This window comes from Oncorhynchus tshawytscha, unplaced genomic scaffold (genome assembly GCF_018296145.1).
Source record: "Oncorhynchus tshawytscha isolate Ot180627B unplaced genomic scaffold, Otsh_v2.0 Un_contig_2444_pilon_pilon, whole genome shotgun sequence".
Classification (NCBI taxonomy): Eukaryota; Metazoa; Chordata; class Actinopteri; order Salmoniformes; family Salmonidae; genus Oncorhynchus; species Oncorhynchus tshawytscha.
In genome coordinates this window covers 26886-43422 of record NW_024609526.1, presented here as the reverse complement: position 1 = coordinate 43422, position 16537 = coordinate 26886, and the positions used below count along the sequence as shown (strand labels likewise).

Below are 16537 nucleotides of genomic sequence, written 5' to 3'. Positions count from 1 at the left end.
TGTTAACTGGTGTAGTGGTTATAGGGTGTTAACTGGTGTAGTGGTTATAGGGTGTTAACTGGTGTAGTGGTTATAGGGTGTTAACTGGTGTAGTGGTTATAGGATGTTAACTGGTGTAGTGGTTATAGGATGTTAACTGGTGTAGTGGTTATAGGGTGTTAACTGGTGTAGTGGTTACAGGGTGTTAACTGGTGTAGTGGTTATAGGGTGTTAACTGGTGTAGTGGTTATAGGGTGTTAACTGGTGTAGTGGTTATAGGGTGTTAACTGGTGTAGTGGGGTGTTAACTGGTGTAGTGGTTATATAGGGTGTTAACTGGTGTAGTGGTTATAGGGTGTTAACTGGTGTAGTGGTTATAGGGTGTTAACTGGTGTAGTGGTTACAGGGTGGTTATAGGGTGTTAACTGGTGTAGTGGTTATAGGGTGTTAACTGGTGTAGTGGTTATAGGGTGTTAACTGGTGTAGTGGTTATAGGGAGTTAACTGGTGTAGTGGTTATAGGGTGTTAACCGGTGTAGTGGTTACAGGGTGGTTATAGGGTGTTACCTGGTGTAGTGGTTACAGGGTGGTTATAGGGTGTTAACTGGTGTAGTGGTTATAGGGTGTTAACTGGTGTAGTGGTTACAGGGTGGTTATAGGGTGTTAACTGGTGTAGTGGTTACAGGGTGTTAACTGGTGTAGTGGTTATAGGGTGTTAACTGGTGTAGTGGTTATAGGGTGTTAACCGGTGTAGTGGTTATAGGGTGTTAACCGGTGTAGTGGTTATAGGGTGTTAACCGGTGTAGTGGTTATAGGGTGTTAACCGGTGTAGTGGTTATAGGGTGTTAACCGGTGTAGTGGTTATAGGGTGTTAACCGGTGTAGTGGTTATAGGGTGTTAACTGGTGTAGTGGTTACAGGGTGTTAACTGGTGTAGTGGTTACAGGGTGGTTATAGGGTGTTAACTGGTGTAGTGGTTATAGGGTGTTAACTGGTGTAGTGGTTATAGGGTGTTAACTGGTGTAGTGGTTATAGGGTGTTAACCGGTGTAGTGGTTATAGGGTGTTAACCGGTGTAGTGGTTATAGGGTGTTAACTGGTGTAGTGGTTACAGGGTGTTAACTGGTGTAGTGGTTACAGGGTGTTAACTGGTGTAGTGGTTATAGGGTGGTTACAGGGTGTTAACTGGTGTAGTGGTTATAGGGTGTTAACTGGTGTAGTGGTTACAGGGTGTTAACTGGTGTAGTGGTTACAGGGTGTTAACTGGTGTAGTGGTTACAGGGTGTTAACTGGTGGTGGTTACAGGTGGTTATAGGGTGTTAACTGGTGTAGTGGTTACAGGGTGTTAACTGGTGTAGTGGTTATAGGGTGTTAACTGGTGTAGTGGTTACAGGGTGTTAACTGGTGTAGTGGTTACAGGGTGTTAACTGGTGTAGTGGTTATATGGAGTTAACAGGAGGAGACTGAGAACTGAGTCGGTGGTGCCTGTGTGTGAGAATAGAGGAGCGTTCGGCCGCCAGCACTGAGGAGAGAAATCACTCTTCTAGTTGGTTTCCACAGCAGGAGAGGAGAATGGAACTATCAATATAACGACTACTGTACTTAGTTCTATAGCTAGGATAGCATCATGTTGTTGATGTCCTATAGCTAGGATAGCATCATGTTGTTGATGTTCTATAGCTAGGATAGCATCATGTTGTTGATGTTCTATAGCTAGGATAGCATCATGTTGTTGATGTTCTATAGCTAGGATAGCATCATGTTGTTGATGTTCTATAGCTAGGATAGCATCATGTTGTTGATGTTCTATAGCTAGGATAGCATCATGTTGTTGATGTTCTATAGCTAGGATAGCATCATGTTGTTGATGTCCTATAGCTAGGATAGCATCATGTTGTTGATGTTCTAGTTCTATAGCTCATGTTGTTGATGTTCTATAGCTAGGATAGCATCATGTTGTTGATGTTCTATAGCTCGGATAGCATCATGTTATTGATGTTCTATAGCTAGGATAGCATCATGTTATTGATGTTCTATAGCTAGGATAGCATCATGTTATTGATGTTCTATAGCTAGGATAGCATCATGTTATTGATGTTCTATAGCTAGGATAGCATCATGTTGTTGATGTTCTAGTTCTATAGCTAGGATAGCATCATGTTGTTGATGATCTAGTTCTATAGCTAGGATAGCATCATGTTGTTGATGTTCTATAGCTAGGATAGCATCATGTTGTTGATGTCCTATAGCTAGGATAGCATCATGTTGTTGATGTTCTAGTTCTATAGCTAGGATAGCATCATGTTGTTGATGTTCTATAGCTAGGATAGCATCATGTTGTTCTAGTTCTATAGCTAGGATAGCATCATGTTGTTGATGTTCTAGTTCTATAGCTAGGATAGCATCATGTTGTTGATGTCCTATAGCTAGGATAGCATCATGTTGTTGATGTTCTATAGCTAGGATAGCATCATGTTGTTGATGTTCTATAGCTAGGATAGCATCATGTTGTTGATGTTCTATAGCTAGGATAGCATCATGTTGTTGATGTTCTATAGCTAGGATAGCATCATGTTGTTGATGTTCTATAGCTAGGATAGCATCATGTTATTGATGTTCTATAGCTAGGATAGCATCATGTTATTGATGTTCTATAGCTAGGATAGCATCATGTTGTTGATGTTCTATAGCTAGGATAGCATCATGTTATTGATGTTCTATAGCTAGGATAGCATCATGTTGTTGATGTTCTAGTTCTATAGCTAGGATAGCATCATGTTGTTGATGATCTAGTTCTATAGCTAGGATAGCATCATGTTGTTGATGATCTAGTTCTATAGCTAGGATAGCATCATGTTGTTGATGTCCTAGTTGCAATTTGTCTCATTGTCATCCGTCTGCGATCTACTGAGATGGGTCTACTCTAAGCTAAGACAAGCTCTATGGTTTCTGGAATCCACTCTGATTAGTGGCTGGTTTTTGCTCAGACACTCTCACTGACTGCCTCTGTGGCTCAGTGTAAACAATCTCTGAATAAATAGTCTGGTTAGATTTGCAAGCCCCGGTAAGCCTAATAGAAATGGGATTGGCATGATCATAAACATGTATTTACCTCATGTAGTCCGTGGCGGGTTGAGACAGCCAGGCCCACTATATTCTCCTACAGGGGTGATGTATGATGTGTCTCAGTGAGTAGCTCTGCCCCTGATTCAGTGGCACTTTTCCACTTTTGTTTATGTGGTGAGGCACGATGCCCAGCCAAGGCTACGGTGCCAGGCTAGTCACTGTGAGGGATGGTCTGCCAGCTTCTCTGCCCTGAAACATAGCCTGCTATACTGTGGCCTTCCATTTCTAACCCACTGTGAGCTATACTGTAGCTAGGAGGCTGCCTCACTGTGAAGGATGGCTAGCTAGACCTGCCCTGAACCGCAGGCTGCTATACTGTGGCCTCACTGTGAAGGATGGCTAGCTAGACCTGCCCAGAACCGCAGGCTGCTATACTGTGGCCTCACTGTGAAGGATGGCTAGCTAGACCTGCCCTGAACCGCAGGCTGCTATACTGTGGCCTCACTGTGAAGGATGGCTAGCTAGACCTGCCCTGAAACGCAGGCTGCTATACTGTGGCCTCACTGTGAAGGATGGCTAGCTAGACCTGCCCGGAACCGCAGGCTGCTATACTGTGGCCTCACTGTGAAGGATGGCTAGCTAGACCTGCCCAGAACCGCAGGCTGCTATACTGTGGCCTCACTGTGAAGGATGGCTAGCTAGACCTGCCCGGAACCGAAGGCTGCTATACTGTGGCCTCACTGTGAAGGATGGCTAGCTAGACCTGAAGGATGGCTGTGGCCTCACTGAAGGATGGATAGCTAGACCTGCCCTGAACCGCAGGCTGCTATACTGTGGCCTCACTGTGAAGGATGGCTAGCTAGACCTGCCCGGAACTGCAGGCTGCTATACTGTGGCCTCACTGTGAAGGATGGCTAGCTAGACCTGCCCTAAAGCACAGGTTGCTATATTGTGGCCTCACTTTGAAGGATAGCTAGCTAGACCTGCCCTGAAGGAGGAGCCCCAGACATACAGTCACTAGCTATAGAAAGGAGGAGCCCCAGACGTACAGTCACTAGCTATAGAAAGGAGGAGCCCCAGACGTACAGTCACTAGCTATAGAAAGGAGCCCCAGACGTACAGTCACTAGCTATAGAAAGGAGGAGCCCCAGGTACAGTCACTAGCTATAGAAAGGAGGAGCCCCAGACGTACAGTCACTAGCTATAGAAAGGAGGAGCCCCAGACGTACAGTCACTAGCTATAGAAAGGAGGAGCCCCAGGCGTACAGTCACTAGCTATAGAAAGGAGGAGCCCCAGGCGTACAGTCACTAGCTATAGAAAGGAGGAGCCCCAGGCGTACAGTCACTAGCTATAGAAAGGAGCCCCAGGCGTACAGTCACTAGCTATAGGAAGGAGCCCCTAGAAAGGAGGAGCCCCAGGCGTACAGTCACTAGCTGTCAGAAAGGAGGAGCCCCAGGCATAGCTAGTACAGACAGGAGGAGCCCCAGACGCACAGTCACTGGCTATAGAAAGGAGGAGCCCCAGCTCACTAGCTATAGAAAGGAGGAGCCCCAGGCGTACAGTCACTAGCTGTAGAAAGGAGGAGCCCCAGACGTACAGTCACTAGCTATAGAAAGGAGCCCCAGAGCCCCCAGACGTACAGTCACTAGCTATAGAAAGGAGGAGCCCCAGACGTCACTAGCTATAGACAGGAGGAGCCCCAGACGTACAGTCAGCTATAGAAAGGAGGAGCCCCAGACGTACAGTTACTAGCTATAGAAAGGAGCCCCAGACGTAGAAAGGAGGAGCCCCAGGACAGTTACTAGCTATAGAAAGGAGGAGCCCCAGACGTACAGTCACTAGCTATAGAAAGGAGCCCCAGACGTACAGTCACTAGCTATAGAAAGGAGGAGCCCCAGACGTACAGTCACTAGCTATAGAAAGGAGCCCCAGACGTACAGTCACTAGCTATAGAGGAGCCCCAGACGTACAGTCACTAGCTGAAAGGAGCCCCAGACGTACAGTCACTAGCTAGGGAGCCCCAGACGTACAGTCACTAGCTATAGAAAGGAGCCCCAGACGTAGCCCCAGACGTACAGTCACTAGCTATAGAAAGGAGCCCCAGGTACAGTCAGCTATAGAAAGGAGCCCCAGACGTACAGTCACTAGCTATAGAAAGGAGCCCCAGGAGCCCTAGCTATAGAAAGGAGCCACAGACGTACAGTCACTAGCTATAGAAAGGAGGAGCCCCAGACGTACAGTCACTAGCTATAGACGTACAGTCACTAGCTATAGAAAGGAGCCCCAGACGTACAGTCACTAGCTATAGAAAGGAGCCCCAGACGTACAGTTACTAGCTATAGAAAGGAGCCCCAGACGTACAGTCACTAGCTATAGAAAGGAGGAGCCCCAGACGTACAGTCACTAGCTATAGAAAGGAGGAGCCCCAGACGTACAGTCACTAGCTATAGAAAGGAGACGAGCCCCAGAGCCCCAGTCACTAGCTATAGAAAGGAGCAGTTACTAGCTATAGAAAGGAGCCCCAGTTACTAGCTACAGTCACTAGCTATAGAAAGGAGCCCCAGACGTACAGTCACTAGCTGTTACTAGACAGGAGGAGCCCCAGACGTACAGTCACTAGCTATAGAAAGGAGCCCCAGACGTACAGTCACTAGCTATAGAAAGGAGGAGCCTGTACCTGTCCCAGTGTTTCCCCAGTTGATTACCTTTCCGTCTGGAATGTATATGATCTATATCATCTACTCCTCCATTTCAACGTGAAAAGCCCGTCTAGACATATGTATCACACTTATAAGGTAGCCTACATTTCAATCAACACTAACCCTGTAGCTAACCCAGCTCACTCAAATTAATTACATTCATGGAATTTCTTTTTTTTGGTTTAGCGAGTAATATTTTCCAAAAGAAGATTAAATTGACATTTGTCACGACCCTCACGTTTTTCCATCCAGTGAGGAAATGTAGCCTTTATTTAATTCCCCTCACTTTGCGTGCTCATGTCATCAATCTCAAGTTAATTGTCCCAATCCTACCTTTCTCATGACATTACACAAAGTCTGTGTCCCAAAAGGGCACCCTTTTCCCTATGTAGTGCCCTACTTTTGACCTGGGCCCTTTATAAAGGGAACTGGGTGCCATTCAAGGTAAGAGCAGAACATGTGTCCTAAAGCTGTGTTCTATTAGGGTTTTTACTGCTGCTGAGAAGTGCTGTTTTTAATACGAAGACCAACTTAGAGGAGACTTTATGAAACTTGTTAACAATCCTTTTTTAAAGATGTTTTTTTCTTTTCTCAAAGACTTGAGCAGAGACGGTCCTTTTCTTTCAAATGAAAACGTTGAGATGAATAGTATGATGTCTGGTGGGTGAAACATCACCTCAGGTGGTTTCCATTTTAAAATAGGGAGGAGGCTCCAAGTTTAATTCTTTACAGTAACACCGTGTTCAAGGAACACTCCACGTTCAGAAAGAAAACGTCAAGGGGACAATGAAACCCTAAATGTAATTGATGATAGAACACATTTTAATGATCAAGACTTGGAAACAAAACAGTGATTTTTATCTGTCAACCTGTCTATAAAGATGGGAGTCTGAGAAAGAATAGGGAATCTGTTTCAGGCAACAACTCCACTTTGTAAACTACATTTCCCATAGTACTCTGCTCATCAGTGTATCTCACCCTAGCAGTCATCAGAATATAGTCTTGTCAGGACACTGTCAGCCCTAGCAGTCATCAGTATATAGTCCTGTCAGCCCTAGCAGTCATCAGTATATAGCCCTGTCAGGACACTGTCAGCCCTAGCAGTCATCAGTATATAGTCTTGTCAGGACACTGTCAGTCCTAGCAGTCATCAGTATATAGTCCTGTCAGCCCTAACAGTCATCAGTATATAGCCCTGTCAGGACACTGTCCGCCCTAGCAGTCATCAGTATATAGTCTTGTCAGGACACTGTCAGCCCTAGCAGTCATCAGTATATAGTCCTGTCAGCCCTAGCAGTCATCAGTATATAGCCCTGTCAGGACACTGTCAGCCCTAGCAGTCATCAGTATATAGTCTTGTCAGGACACTGTCAGCCCTAGCAGTCATCAGTATATAGTCCTGTCCACCCTAGCAGTCATCAGTATATAGTCCTGTCAGGACACTGTCCACCCTAGCAGTCATCAGTATATAATCCTGTCAGCCCTAGCAGTCATCAGAATATAGCCCTGTCAGGACACTGTCAGCTCTAGCAGTCATCAGTATATAGTCCTGTCAGGACACTGTCCGCCCTAGCAGTCATCAGTATATAGTCCTGTCAGGACACTGTCCGCCCTAGCAGTCATCAGTATATAGTCCTGTCAGGACACTGTCCGCCCTAGCAGTCATCAGTATATAGTCCTGTCAGGACACTGTCAGCCCTAGCAGTCATCAGTATATAGTCCTGTCAGGACACTGTCCGCCCTAGCAGTCATCAGTATATAGACCTGTCAGGACACTGTCAGCCCTAGCAGTCATCAGTATATAGTCCTGTCCGCCCTAGCAGTCATCAGTATATAGTCCTGTCAGGACACTGTCCGCCCTAGCAGTCATCAGTATATAGTCTTGTCCACCCTAGCAGTCATCAGTATATAGTCCTGTCCACCCTAGCAGTCATCAGTATATAGTCCTGTCAGGACACTGTCCACCCTAGCAGTCATCAGAATATAGCCCCGTCAGGACAGTGTCCACCCTAGCAGTCATCAGAATATAGCCCTGTCAGGACACTGTCAGCCCTAGCAGTCATCAGTATATAGTCCTGTCAGGACACTGTCCACCCTAGCAGTCATCAGTATATAGTCCTGTCAGGACACTGTCCGCCCTAGCAGTCATCAGTATATAGTCCTGTCAGGACACTGTCCACCCTAGCAGTCATCAGTATATAGGCCTGTCAGCCCTAGCAGTCATCAGTATATAGTCCTGTCAGGACAGTGTCCACCCTAGCAGTCATCAGTATATAGCCCTGTCAGGACACTGTCAGCCCTAGCAGTCATCAGTATATAGTCAGGACAGTGTATTGTGATAAATGATGTGTTTCTCTGTTTACTGATCTAATCTTAAGAACCAATCAGTGAGCCCATTCAGGCCTGGAATTCCAGCGATGTAATTGACCTCTGGTGATGTTCAAGGTCAAACCAATCCTGGCCCTTTTTATTAAAGACCTAGTTGATATTCACTGACTGACATCACATCAACACTCACCAAGCACTCTGGACATGGTCTCAATCTAATACCGTCAACACATACTAATGTAATACAATATAAAGTTGTTTGTTGTTAATAGTAGAGCTACTTTACTTAGTAATAACTGTCTTCTGTTTCTGCTTCCATGATAGTTACCACGGTGATATTTCATTCAACCTTCTACAGGTTATTCTTATTGAGATGACGTTTATGTTGCTGTTCTACGTGACTGAGTTGTAATGTCCGTGTTGTTCTATCTGCAGACCTGAAGACTACAGGATGAAGTGATCCATCAGAAGGCTGTTGCTAGGCGGCGGCGGCGTCTTCTTCTTCTGTCCTGTTACTTGTACTGGCATTTTACATCCAGGTGACATTTACTGTACACACCACAAACCTTTTTCTGTCGTCCCAAATAATGTACAAAAATAAAACTAGTTCTCTTGTTAACCGTTTAGTTTTTTTTTTTTTTTTTTCGTGAGAATAAATCATGATGTATATTTCATCCTTTCTGTGGTGAAAGTTTGACGAGTTAAAAAAATGGACTTTCGTGTGTTTCATTCAACCTCAGCTGCAGTGAGAGATTCACTGTGTGAGTCCCAAACGGTCCCCTATTCTCCTGTATAGTGCACTACTTTAGACCAGGGCTCTGATCAAAAGTAGTGCACTATACAGGGAATAGGTTGTCAGTTGGGACTCAAGCATCGGCTGCGGTCAGCTGCCTTTTTAGTTCTGTTGTAATTTGAGAGAATATTAAAGTGGAGATTCTTTGCCTACCAGCCACAGACCATTTCTGCAGTCTCTTCTGAAGTCTGATCTCTCCTCTAATTCGACCACACTTGGACCTTAATTGATTTCAGATGCCTCTGAGACCCTTTTTATAATGCCAGCATAACCTTTTGATGTCTGGTGGCCCCTCAGGAAACCATTGTGGAAATGTACCTCAACAGTAAGCGTGACACTATAGTCGTTGGGCTCTTTTTTTAGACTGGGGAGTCGGCAACGTTTTCTAGTTTGGCTTCACTGGTGTTTACCACAGACAGCAGCACTGTCTGACACACTGTGTTGACTGGACTTGAAGAATCAACTGGACTCAAGTGGTCCTGTTCAAATGAAGCCAGATTTACCTGTCAAGACAACCCATTTTGGCTGTTACAGGGAAAATGTCTCATTCTCTAGAGAAGCAGTTGATGGGAGTCCTGCTGTTCTTTTGAAAGAAGAAACACTTTGTAGAATGCAGTGAGGCAACAACTTATATCAGAGGAGGACCGTCCTCAGTGAATTTCATAAAAATGTAAATTGTAAAACTTTTTTTTAAGTTATCCTTTTTAGATAAAACTATGCTAAATATATTCACGTCACAAAATAATTGATTAAAACACATTGTTTTGCAATGAAGGTCTACAGTAGTCTCAGCAGCACTCTGTAGCCGGAGGACAGCTAGCTTCCGTTCTCCTCTGGGTACATTGACTTCAATACAAAACCTAGGAGGCTCATAGTTCTCACCCCCCTTCCATACACTTACACAGCAATTATGACAACTTTCAGAGGACGTCCTCAAACCTATCTTGCAGGATGAACTGACATGTTGTCCACCCAATCAAAGGATCAGAGAATAAATCTAGTTCTGAAAGCATAAGCTACAGATAGTTAGCACTGCAGTGCATAAAATATGGCGAGTAGTTGACTCAAAGAGAGAGAAAGACAATAGTTGAACAGTGTTGAACAAATTAATTTCTTCCAAAATGAAGGAGAAGCAAGAGAGCGAGTGTTTTTCAGTTTCACTTACTTGCTAGCAAATGCAGGTAGCTAGTTTAGCCTACTCAAACAGAGGGATGCTATGTTAGCTAGCTGGCTATGACAGAGGGATGCTATGTTAGCTAGCTGGCTATAACAGAGGGATGCTAAGTTAGCTAGCTGGCTATGACAGAGGGATGCTATGTTAGCTAGCTGGCTATGACAGAGGGATGCTATGTTAGCTAGCTGGCTATGACTACCCAACACAACACTGGAACTCTTCCAAGTCAAAGTAAACTTTTGGTTTTACAAATGTATCGCCAGCGGGTCCCGCCGGTGTAACTGCTAACTGACTGTAAAGTTACTGCATGATTGTAGCAGGTTTACTAACGCGTTACTAATAGTTATATTGGCTTTGTTTACTAGGACGGTACTTTGGATAATACCGTGGCAACGATGTAGGCTGTGTGTAGCAGTTATGACATGGTTTGGATTGGAAAGTTGTTTTTTTTGCCTGGTCATATACAGTTGATGTGTTGTGCATTGCAAGTCCAAACGAAGGGAAAAGGTGAGAGGAGGAGAGAGCGTAGACATGAGAAAGAATACAACGTGGCTGCTATGAATGTGACCTGTGTTTACATGTGAACAGTAGGTGTGTTCATTCCACTGATTCTGTTGGGGAAAAACGTTTTTCTTAAACGGAACGAAATGGGGATAAACATACCTGAATTTGTCCAATAAAAACTCTTGTTTGCAACTGTTGGACTAATGATTAAACCCTAGATCAGCTAGATGCAGGCAAGAGTGTTGAAGGAGGTAATGAACGTGTCACTGTCTGTCCAAACATTTTCTCTCGACCTGTGTGCACCTACATTGTAATCTTTAATTCATAGTCTAGGTTGTAGCAACCTCATGATGGGTATAGGAACAATTAGAGTATCATGTAGGGGCCTAAACCTGTCACTGTTATATTGAACTGGGTAAATGGATTATGAATGACAGTCATCCAATATGCTGTAATAGAAATAAGGCTGTGCTCATGAGAAAATAAATGGTCCTCCCTCATCTTCAACGGCACCAACCGCCACTGACTTATACCTAGTTCTCACAGGCCCTACCCGTAATGGACAAGGAGGCACATGTCAATCAGACAACAGAACTTATACCTAGTTCTAACAGACCCTACTAATCAAACACCGAGCTACAGAACACTGTTGAATTACAGTTTTATTGGTTATAAAACAAATAATAAAGTATAAATAAATAACTTCCTAAATCAGTTTCAAAGGTTTGGTGGCGTGGTCTGATGAGACATTTCACTGGTACCTGTTAGTTCTACATTCGTAATTTCATTTCTGTCCAAAAACACAAATTAGACCACAGGCCTAACTATATTCAACACTCTCCTCACAGTGGACGGGCACCACGTTGCATAATCATCATAATAACAACAACAACAACAACAACAAATTGGGAAAGGCAATAAGAAAAACATTAAACTTCAGATTTGTGGAGCTCATCACAAGTGATTCCAGCACCTTCTCTGTCGTTGCCTGTGACGAGAGTAAGTGAAACTAACACTCAGTCGGACAAGTCCATGTCAATGAACAATGTGATAACGGTACGATTGGACAAGAACGCTTGAGAGTCTTACAATAGCTGTAGTTTTCTTTGATAGGACAGTGGTTAAAGTTTGGTTCCTTAATGTTTAGGCATACTTAAAAAACAAATTCCTCATCGTACAATAACAATGGGGGGGGGGAGGCTGCTTCAACAGAGGTCACAATGTATCATATTAAATCAAGAAGAGAGGACACTGTACACAAATACTGAAAAATCATTGTGAGAACTGGCTTGACAACTTAAAGACTGAGGGTAAAGTCAACATGGAAGCACTATAATGTAAATGACACATGGTTATAAAGAGCTGACAGACTGTTCAAATGTCATCCGTTTATAATCTCAAATTACAAAAAGACGTTTGACTTTATGACACATCAACCCAAAAGACACAGTCCAGTCATCCTCAATGCGCTGGCTGAAAGGCTGCATGCAACTTCACTAGAAAGGTAAGTGATTTTAATGTACATCACTGGGGATAGCTTGTCTTCCTCAGTCCCCCTACATCCCACACACCAGCATTTACAGAAATCAGGCACTTTTGGGGTATATCCTAATCTGACAGCGCTCTCATACAGGAATAGCATACAGGAGACCCTGGCTAGCGACACAGGGGGCAACTGACGCATACCGAACATATTTTTGACATCTTCATCAACCCACAGGGACATAGAGAGGTGGTTGGACTGTCTGTCCAGTCTGGACTTCTCCAATCACCTCCACCTCTCCTTCAGTATCTACTGCAACATCGCTCCTCTGTCCAGTCTGGACTTCTCCAATCACCTCCACCTCTCCTTCAGTATCTGCTGCAACATCGCTCCTCTGTCCAGTCTGGACTTCTCCAATCACCTCCACCTCTCCTTCAGTATCTACTGCAACATCGCTCCTCTGTCCAGTCTGGACTTCTCCAATCACCTCCACCTCTCCTTCAGTATCTACTGCAACATGGTCCAGTCTGGACTTCTCCAATCACCTCCACCTCTCCTTCAGTATCTACTGCAACATAGCTCCTCTGTCCAATCTGGTCTCTCTGTCCAGTCTGTCCTGTCTGGACTTCTCCAATCACCTCCACCTCTCCTTCAGTATCTACTGCAACATTGCTCCTCTGTCCAATCTGGTCTCTCTGTCCAGTCTGTCCTGTCTGGACTTCTCCAATCACCTCCACTTCAGTATCTGCTGCAGCTTCGCTCCTCTGTCCAGTCTGGTCTGTCTGTCCTGTCTGGGCTGTATTAGCGGTGGCTCTTCTCTGTGTGACCACGTCTCTGGAGAAACGGCTCATCATTATCCCTGGGGACCTTAGCTCAGTGTCCTGGGAGTGGGATTGGGGTGCAGGGCGTGCAGGGGGGTGAGGGTAATTGGGCTGGTAGTACTGAGATGGGTAGCCTCTATACCCAGCGAATGGGTCCTCTTCCTCATCTTCCTCATCGTCTTCATCATCGTTGTTGTAATTTCCACGGGGGTCATAACGGCCAGTGGGGTGATAGTTTTGGTAGTTGGTGTGGGGGAGTTGTTGTACTATGGTGGGGAACATCTGGATCAATGGGGTGTAGCAACCTAGCAACCTCTTTCTAAACCACCACCGCTAAGTTAGCTTGTTGTCTGGGGTTGTTAGCTTGTTGTCTGGGGTTGTTAGCTTGTTGTCTGGGGTTGTTAGCTTGTTGCCCGGGGTTGTTAGCTTGTTGTCTGGGGTTGTTAGCTTGTTGCCCGGGGTAGCATCTGGGTTAGCAGAATGACGTACAGGAGAAAGCAGACAGAGAGCCACAGGCACAACATTACTGCAGTGAGAAAGAAGAACAGTGTGTAGCCGTGGCTGTATAAGAGAGAGGGTGAGCCACACCAGTGGGAGTCTGATTAGTATTTGTCATTCACAAGGATACCTTGATCAGGAGAGAGAAGATACACACACAGGGAGGAAGGAAGATGGGGGCTGGTGGCCGGCTGGAGAAAAGCATTGTCTAGGAAACAATATCTTCTGATTCATGTCTTTTATAAAAATCCAGATGGGTCGTTTTCCAAGCGGGGTGATGTGAAGCGAGGTTAGCAAGATCAACACACAATATCTGATGACAGGCAGAGATAGATGAAGACTGAAGCGATTGTTTCAAAACGGCGGTGGTGATCTCAAGAGGTAGTGAGGGGTGAAGGGAGGAGGGTAGTGATAGTCTCTATGTGGGGAAGAAAAGATGGGAGAGTGGCACAGAGAGGGTGGCTGAGGGTCTCTATGTGGGTAGAGGAGAGGGTGGCTGAGGGGTCTCTATGTGGGTAGAGGAGAGGGTGGCTGAGGGTCTCTATGTGGGTAGAGGAGAGGGTGGCTGAGGGTCTCTATGTGGGTAGAGGAGAGGGGGTGGCTGAGGGTCTCTATGTGGGTAGAGGAGAGGGTGGCTGAGGGTCTCTATGTGGGTAGAGGAGAGGGTGGCTGATGGTCTCTTTATGAGGGGAGAGGAGAGGGTGGCTGATGGTCTCTTTATGAGGGGAGAGGGTGGCTGAGGGTCTCTATGTGGGTAGAGGAGAGGGTGGCTGATGGTCTCTTTATGAGGGGAGAGGAGAGGGTGGCTGAGGGTCTCTATGTGGGTAGAGGAGAGGGTGGCTGAGGGTCTCTTTCTGTGGGAAGGGGAGAGGGTGGCTGATGGTCTCTTTATGAGGGGATAGGAGAGGAGAGGGTGGCTGAGGGTCTCTTTCTGTGGGAAGGGGAGAGGGTGGCTGATGGTCTCTTTATGAGGGAGGGAGAGGGTGGCTGATGGTCTCTTTATGAGGGGAGAGGAGGGGTGGCTGAGGGTCTCTCTCTGAGGGAGAGGAGAGGGTGGCTGATGGTCTCTTTATGAGGGGAGAGGGAGGGGTGGCTGAGGGTCTCTTTCTGTGGGGAGGGGAGAGGGTGGCTGATGGTCTCTTTATGAGGGGAGAGGAGAGGGTGGCTGAGGGTCTCTATGAGGGGAGAGGAGAGGGTGGCTGAGAGTCTCTTTATGAGGGGAGAGGAGAGGGTGGCTGAGGGTCTCTTTCTGTGGGTAGAGGAGAGGGTGGCTGAGGGTCTCTTTATGTGGGGAGGGGGTGGCTGAGGGTCTCTTTATGAGGGGTCTCTTTCTGTGGGGAGAGGAGAGGGTGGCTGATGGTCTCTTTCTGTGGGGAGAGGAGAGAGGGTGGCTGATGGTCTCTTTATGTGGGGAGAGGAGAGGAGAGGGTGGCTGATGGTCTCTTTATGTGGGGAGGGAGAGGGTGGCTGATGGTCTCTGAGGGGAGAGGAGAGGGTGGCTGATGGTCTCTTTATGTGGGGAGAGGAGAGAAGGGGCTGATGGTCTCTTTATGTGGGGAGAGGAGAAGAGGGTGGCTGATGGTCTCTTTATGTGGGGAGAGGAGAGGGTGGCTGATGGTCTCTTTCTGTGGGGAGAGGAGAGGAGAGGGTGGCTGAGGGTCTCTTTCTGTGGGGAGAGGAGAGGGTGGCTGAGGGTCTCTTTCTGTGGGGAGGGGAGGGTGGCTGATGGTCTCTTTCTGTGGGGAGGGAGAGTAGAGGAGAGGGTGGCTGGGGTCTCTATGAGGGGAGGGAGAGGGTGGCTGAGGGTCTCTTTATGAGGGGAGAGGAGAGGGTGGCTGAGGGTCTCTTTCTGTGGGTAGAGGAGAGGGTGGCTGAGGGTCTCTTTATGTGGGGGGAGGGCTGAGGGTCTCTTTATGAGGGGAGAGGAGAGGGTGGCTGAGGGTCTCTTTCTGTGGGGAGAGGAGAGGGTGGCTGATGGTCTCTTCTGTGGGGAGAGGAGAGAGGAGAGGGTGGCTGATGGTCTCTTTATGTGGGGAGGGGAGAGGGTTCTGGCTGATGGTCTCTGAGGGGAGAGGAGAGGGTGGCTGATGGTCTCTTTATGTGGGGAGAGGAGAGAAGGGGTGGCTGATGGTCTCTTTCTGTGGGGAGGGGGAGAGGGTGGCTGATGGTCTCTTTCTGTGGGGAGAGGAGAGGGTGGCTGATGGTCTCTTTCTGTGGGGAGAGGAGAGGAGAGGGTGGCTGATGGTCTCTTTATGTGGGGAGAGGAGAGGGAGGGTGGCTGAGGGTCTCTTTATGAGGGGAGAGGAGAGGGTGGCTGATGGTCTCTTTCTGTGGGGAGAGGAGAGGGTGGCTGATGGTCTCTTTCTGTGGGGAGAGGAGAGGGTGGCTGAGGGTCTCTTTCTGTGGGGAGGGGAGAGTAGAGGAGAGGGTGGCTGAGGGTCTCTTTATGAGGGGACGGGAGAGGGTGGCTGAGGGTCTCTTTCTGTATGGGAGGGGAGGGGTGGCTGATGGTCTCTTTCTGTGGGGAGGGGAGAGGGTGGCTGATGGTCTCTTTCTGTGGGGAGGGGAGAGGGTGGCTGATGGTCTCTTTCTGTGGGGAGAGGAGAGGGTGGCTGATGGTCTCTTTATGAGGGGAGAGGAGAGGGTGGCTGATGGTCTCCATGTGGGGAGGGAGAGGGTGGCTGATGGTCTCTTTATGTGGGGAGGGGAGAGGGTGGCTGATGGTCTCTTTATGTGGGGAGAGGAGAGGGTGGCTGATGGTCTATTTATGTTATGGGAGAGGGTGGCTGATGGTCTCCATGGAGGAGAGGGGGTGGCTGATGGTCTCTTTATGTGGGGAGGGAGAGGGTGGCTGATGGTCTCTATGTGGGGAGGGGAGAGGGTGGCTGATGGTCTCCATGTGAGGAGAGGGAGAGGGTGGCTGATGGTCTCTTTATGTGGGGAGGGGAGAGGGTGGCTGATGGTCTCCATGTGGGGAGAGGAGAGGAGAGAGTGGCTGATGGTCTCTTTCTGTGGGGAGAGGAGAGGGTGGCTGATGGTCTCTTTATGAGGGGAGAGGAGAGGGTGGCTGATGGTCTCTTTATGAGGAGAGGAGAGAGTGGCTGATGGTCTCTTTATGAGGGGAGAGGAGAGAGTGGCTGATGGTCTCTTTATGAGAGGAGTGGAGGGGAGAGGTTGGCTGATGGTCTCTTTATG

At 47.1% G+C, this 16537-nt stretch overlaps 2 protein-coding genes across 3 annotated transcripts in view; one reads left to right on the top strand and one right to left on the bottom strand.

The window, feature by feature from the left end:
* The window catches only part of mrpl13 (mitochondrial ribosomal protein L13), a 33717-nt gene extending 25029 nt beyond the window's left edge, over window positions 1–8688 (top strand). The window contains exon 7 of the mRNA XM_042315718.1: window positions 8505–8688. Coding sequence (XP_042171652.1) covers window positions 8505–8529 — 25 coding nt within the window. The 3' untranslated portion in view covers window positions 8530–8688. The remainder of the gene's footprint in view (window positions 1–8504) is intronic.
* Window positions 8689–11184: 2496 nt separating this feature from the next.
* LOC112238867 lies at window positions 11185–13947 on the bottom strand. Of its 2 annotated transcripts, none has more exons than XM_042315723.1 (2): window positions 12575–13947; window positions 11185–12516 (listed from the first exon to the last, which is right to left on the bottom strand). In XM_042315723.1, exons 1-2 carry the CDS (start codon window positions 13124–13126, stop codon window positions 12250–12252), a joined length of 819 nt encoding a protein of 272 aa, XP_042171657.1. In that variant the 5' UTR covers window positions 13127–13947; the 3' UTR covers window positions 11185–12249. The 2 variants fall into 2 exon arrangements, with proteins under 2 accessions (XP_042171657.1, XP_042171655.1); XM_042315721.1 differs by having other exon boundaries at window positions 11185–12530; window positions 12589–13947.
* Between the last annotated feature and the right edge of the window lie 2590 nt (window positions 13948–16537).

What these genes read in the sequence shown, in the direction of transcription:
- LOC112238867 (XM_042315723.1), bottom strand. Translation starts at nt 13,126, where the DNA reads ATGTTCCCCACCATAGTACAACAACTCCCCCACACCAACTACCAAAAC. An exon ending in CAGTAGATACTGAAGGAGAG is followed by an intron (nt 12,517 to 12,574) that starts GTGGAGGTGATT and finishes ACTGAAGGAGAG; the next exon opens with GTGGAGGTGATTGGAGAAGT.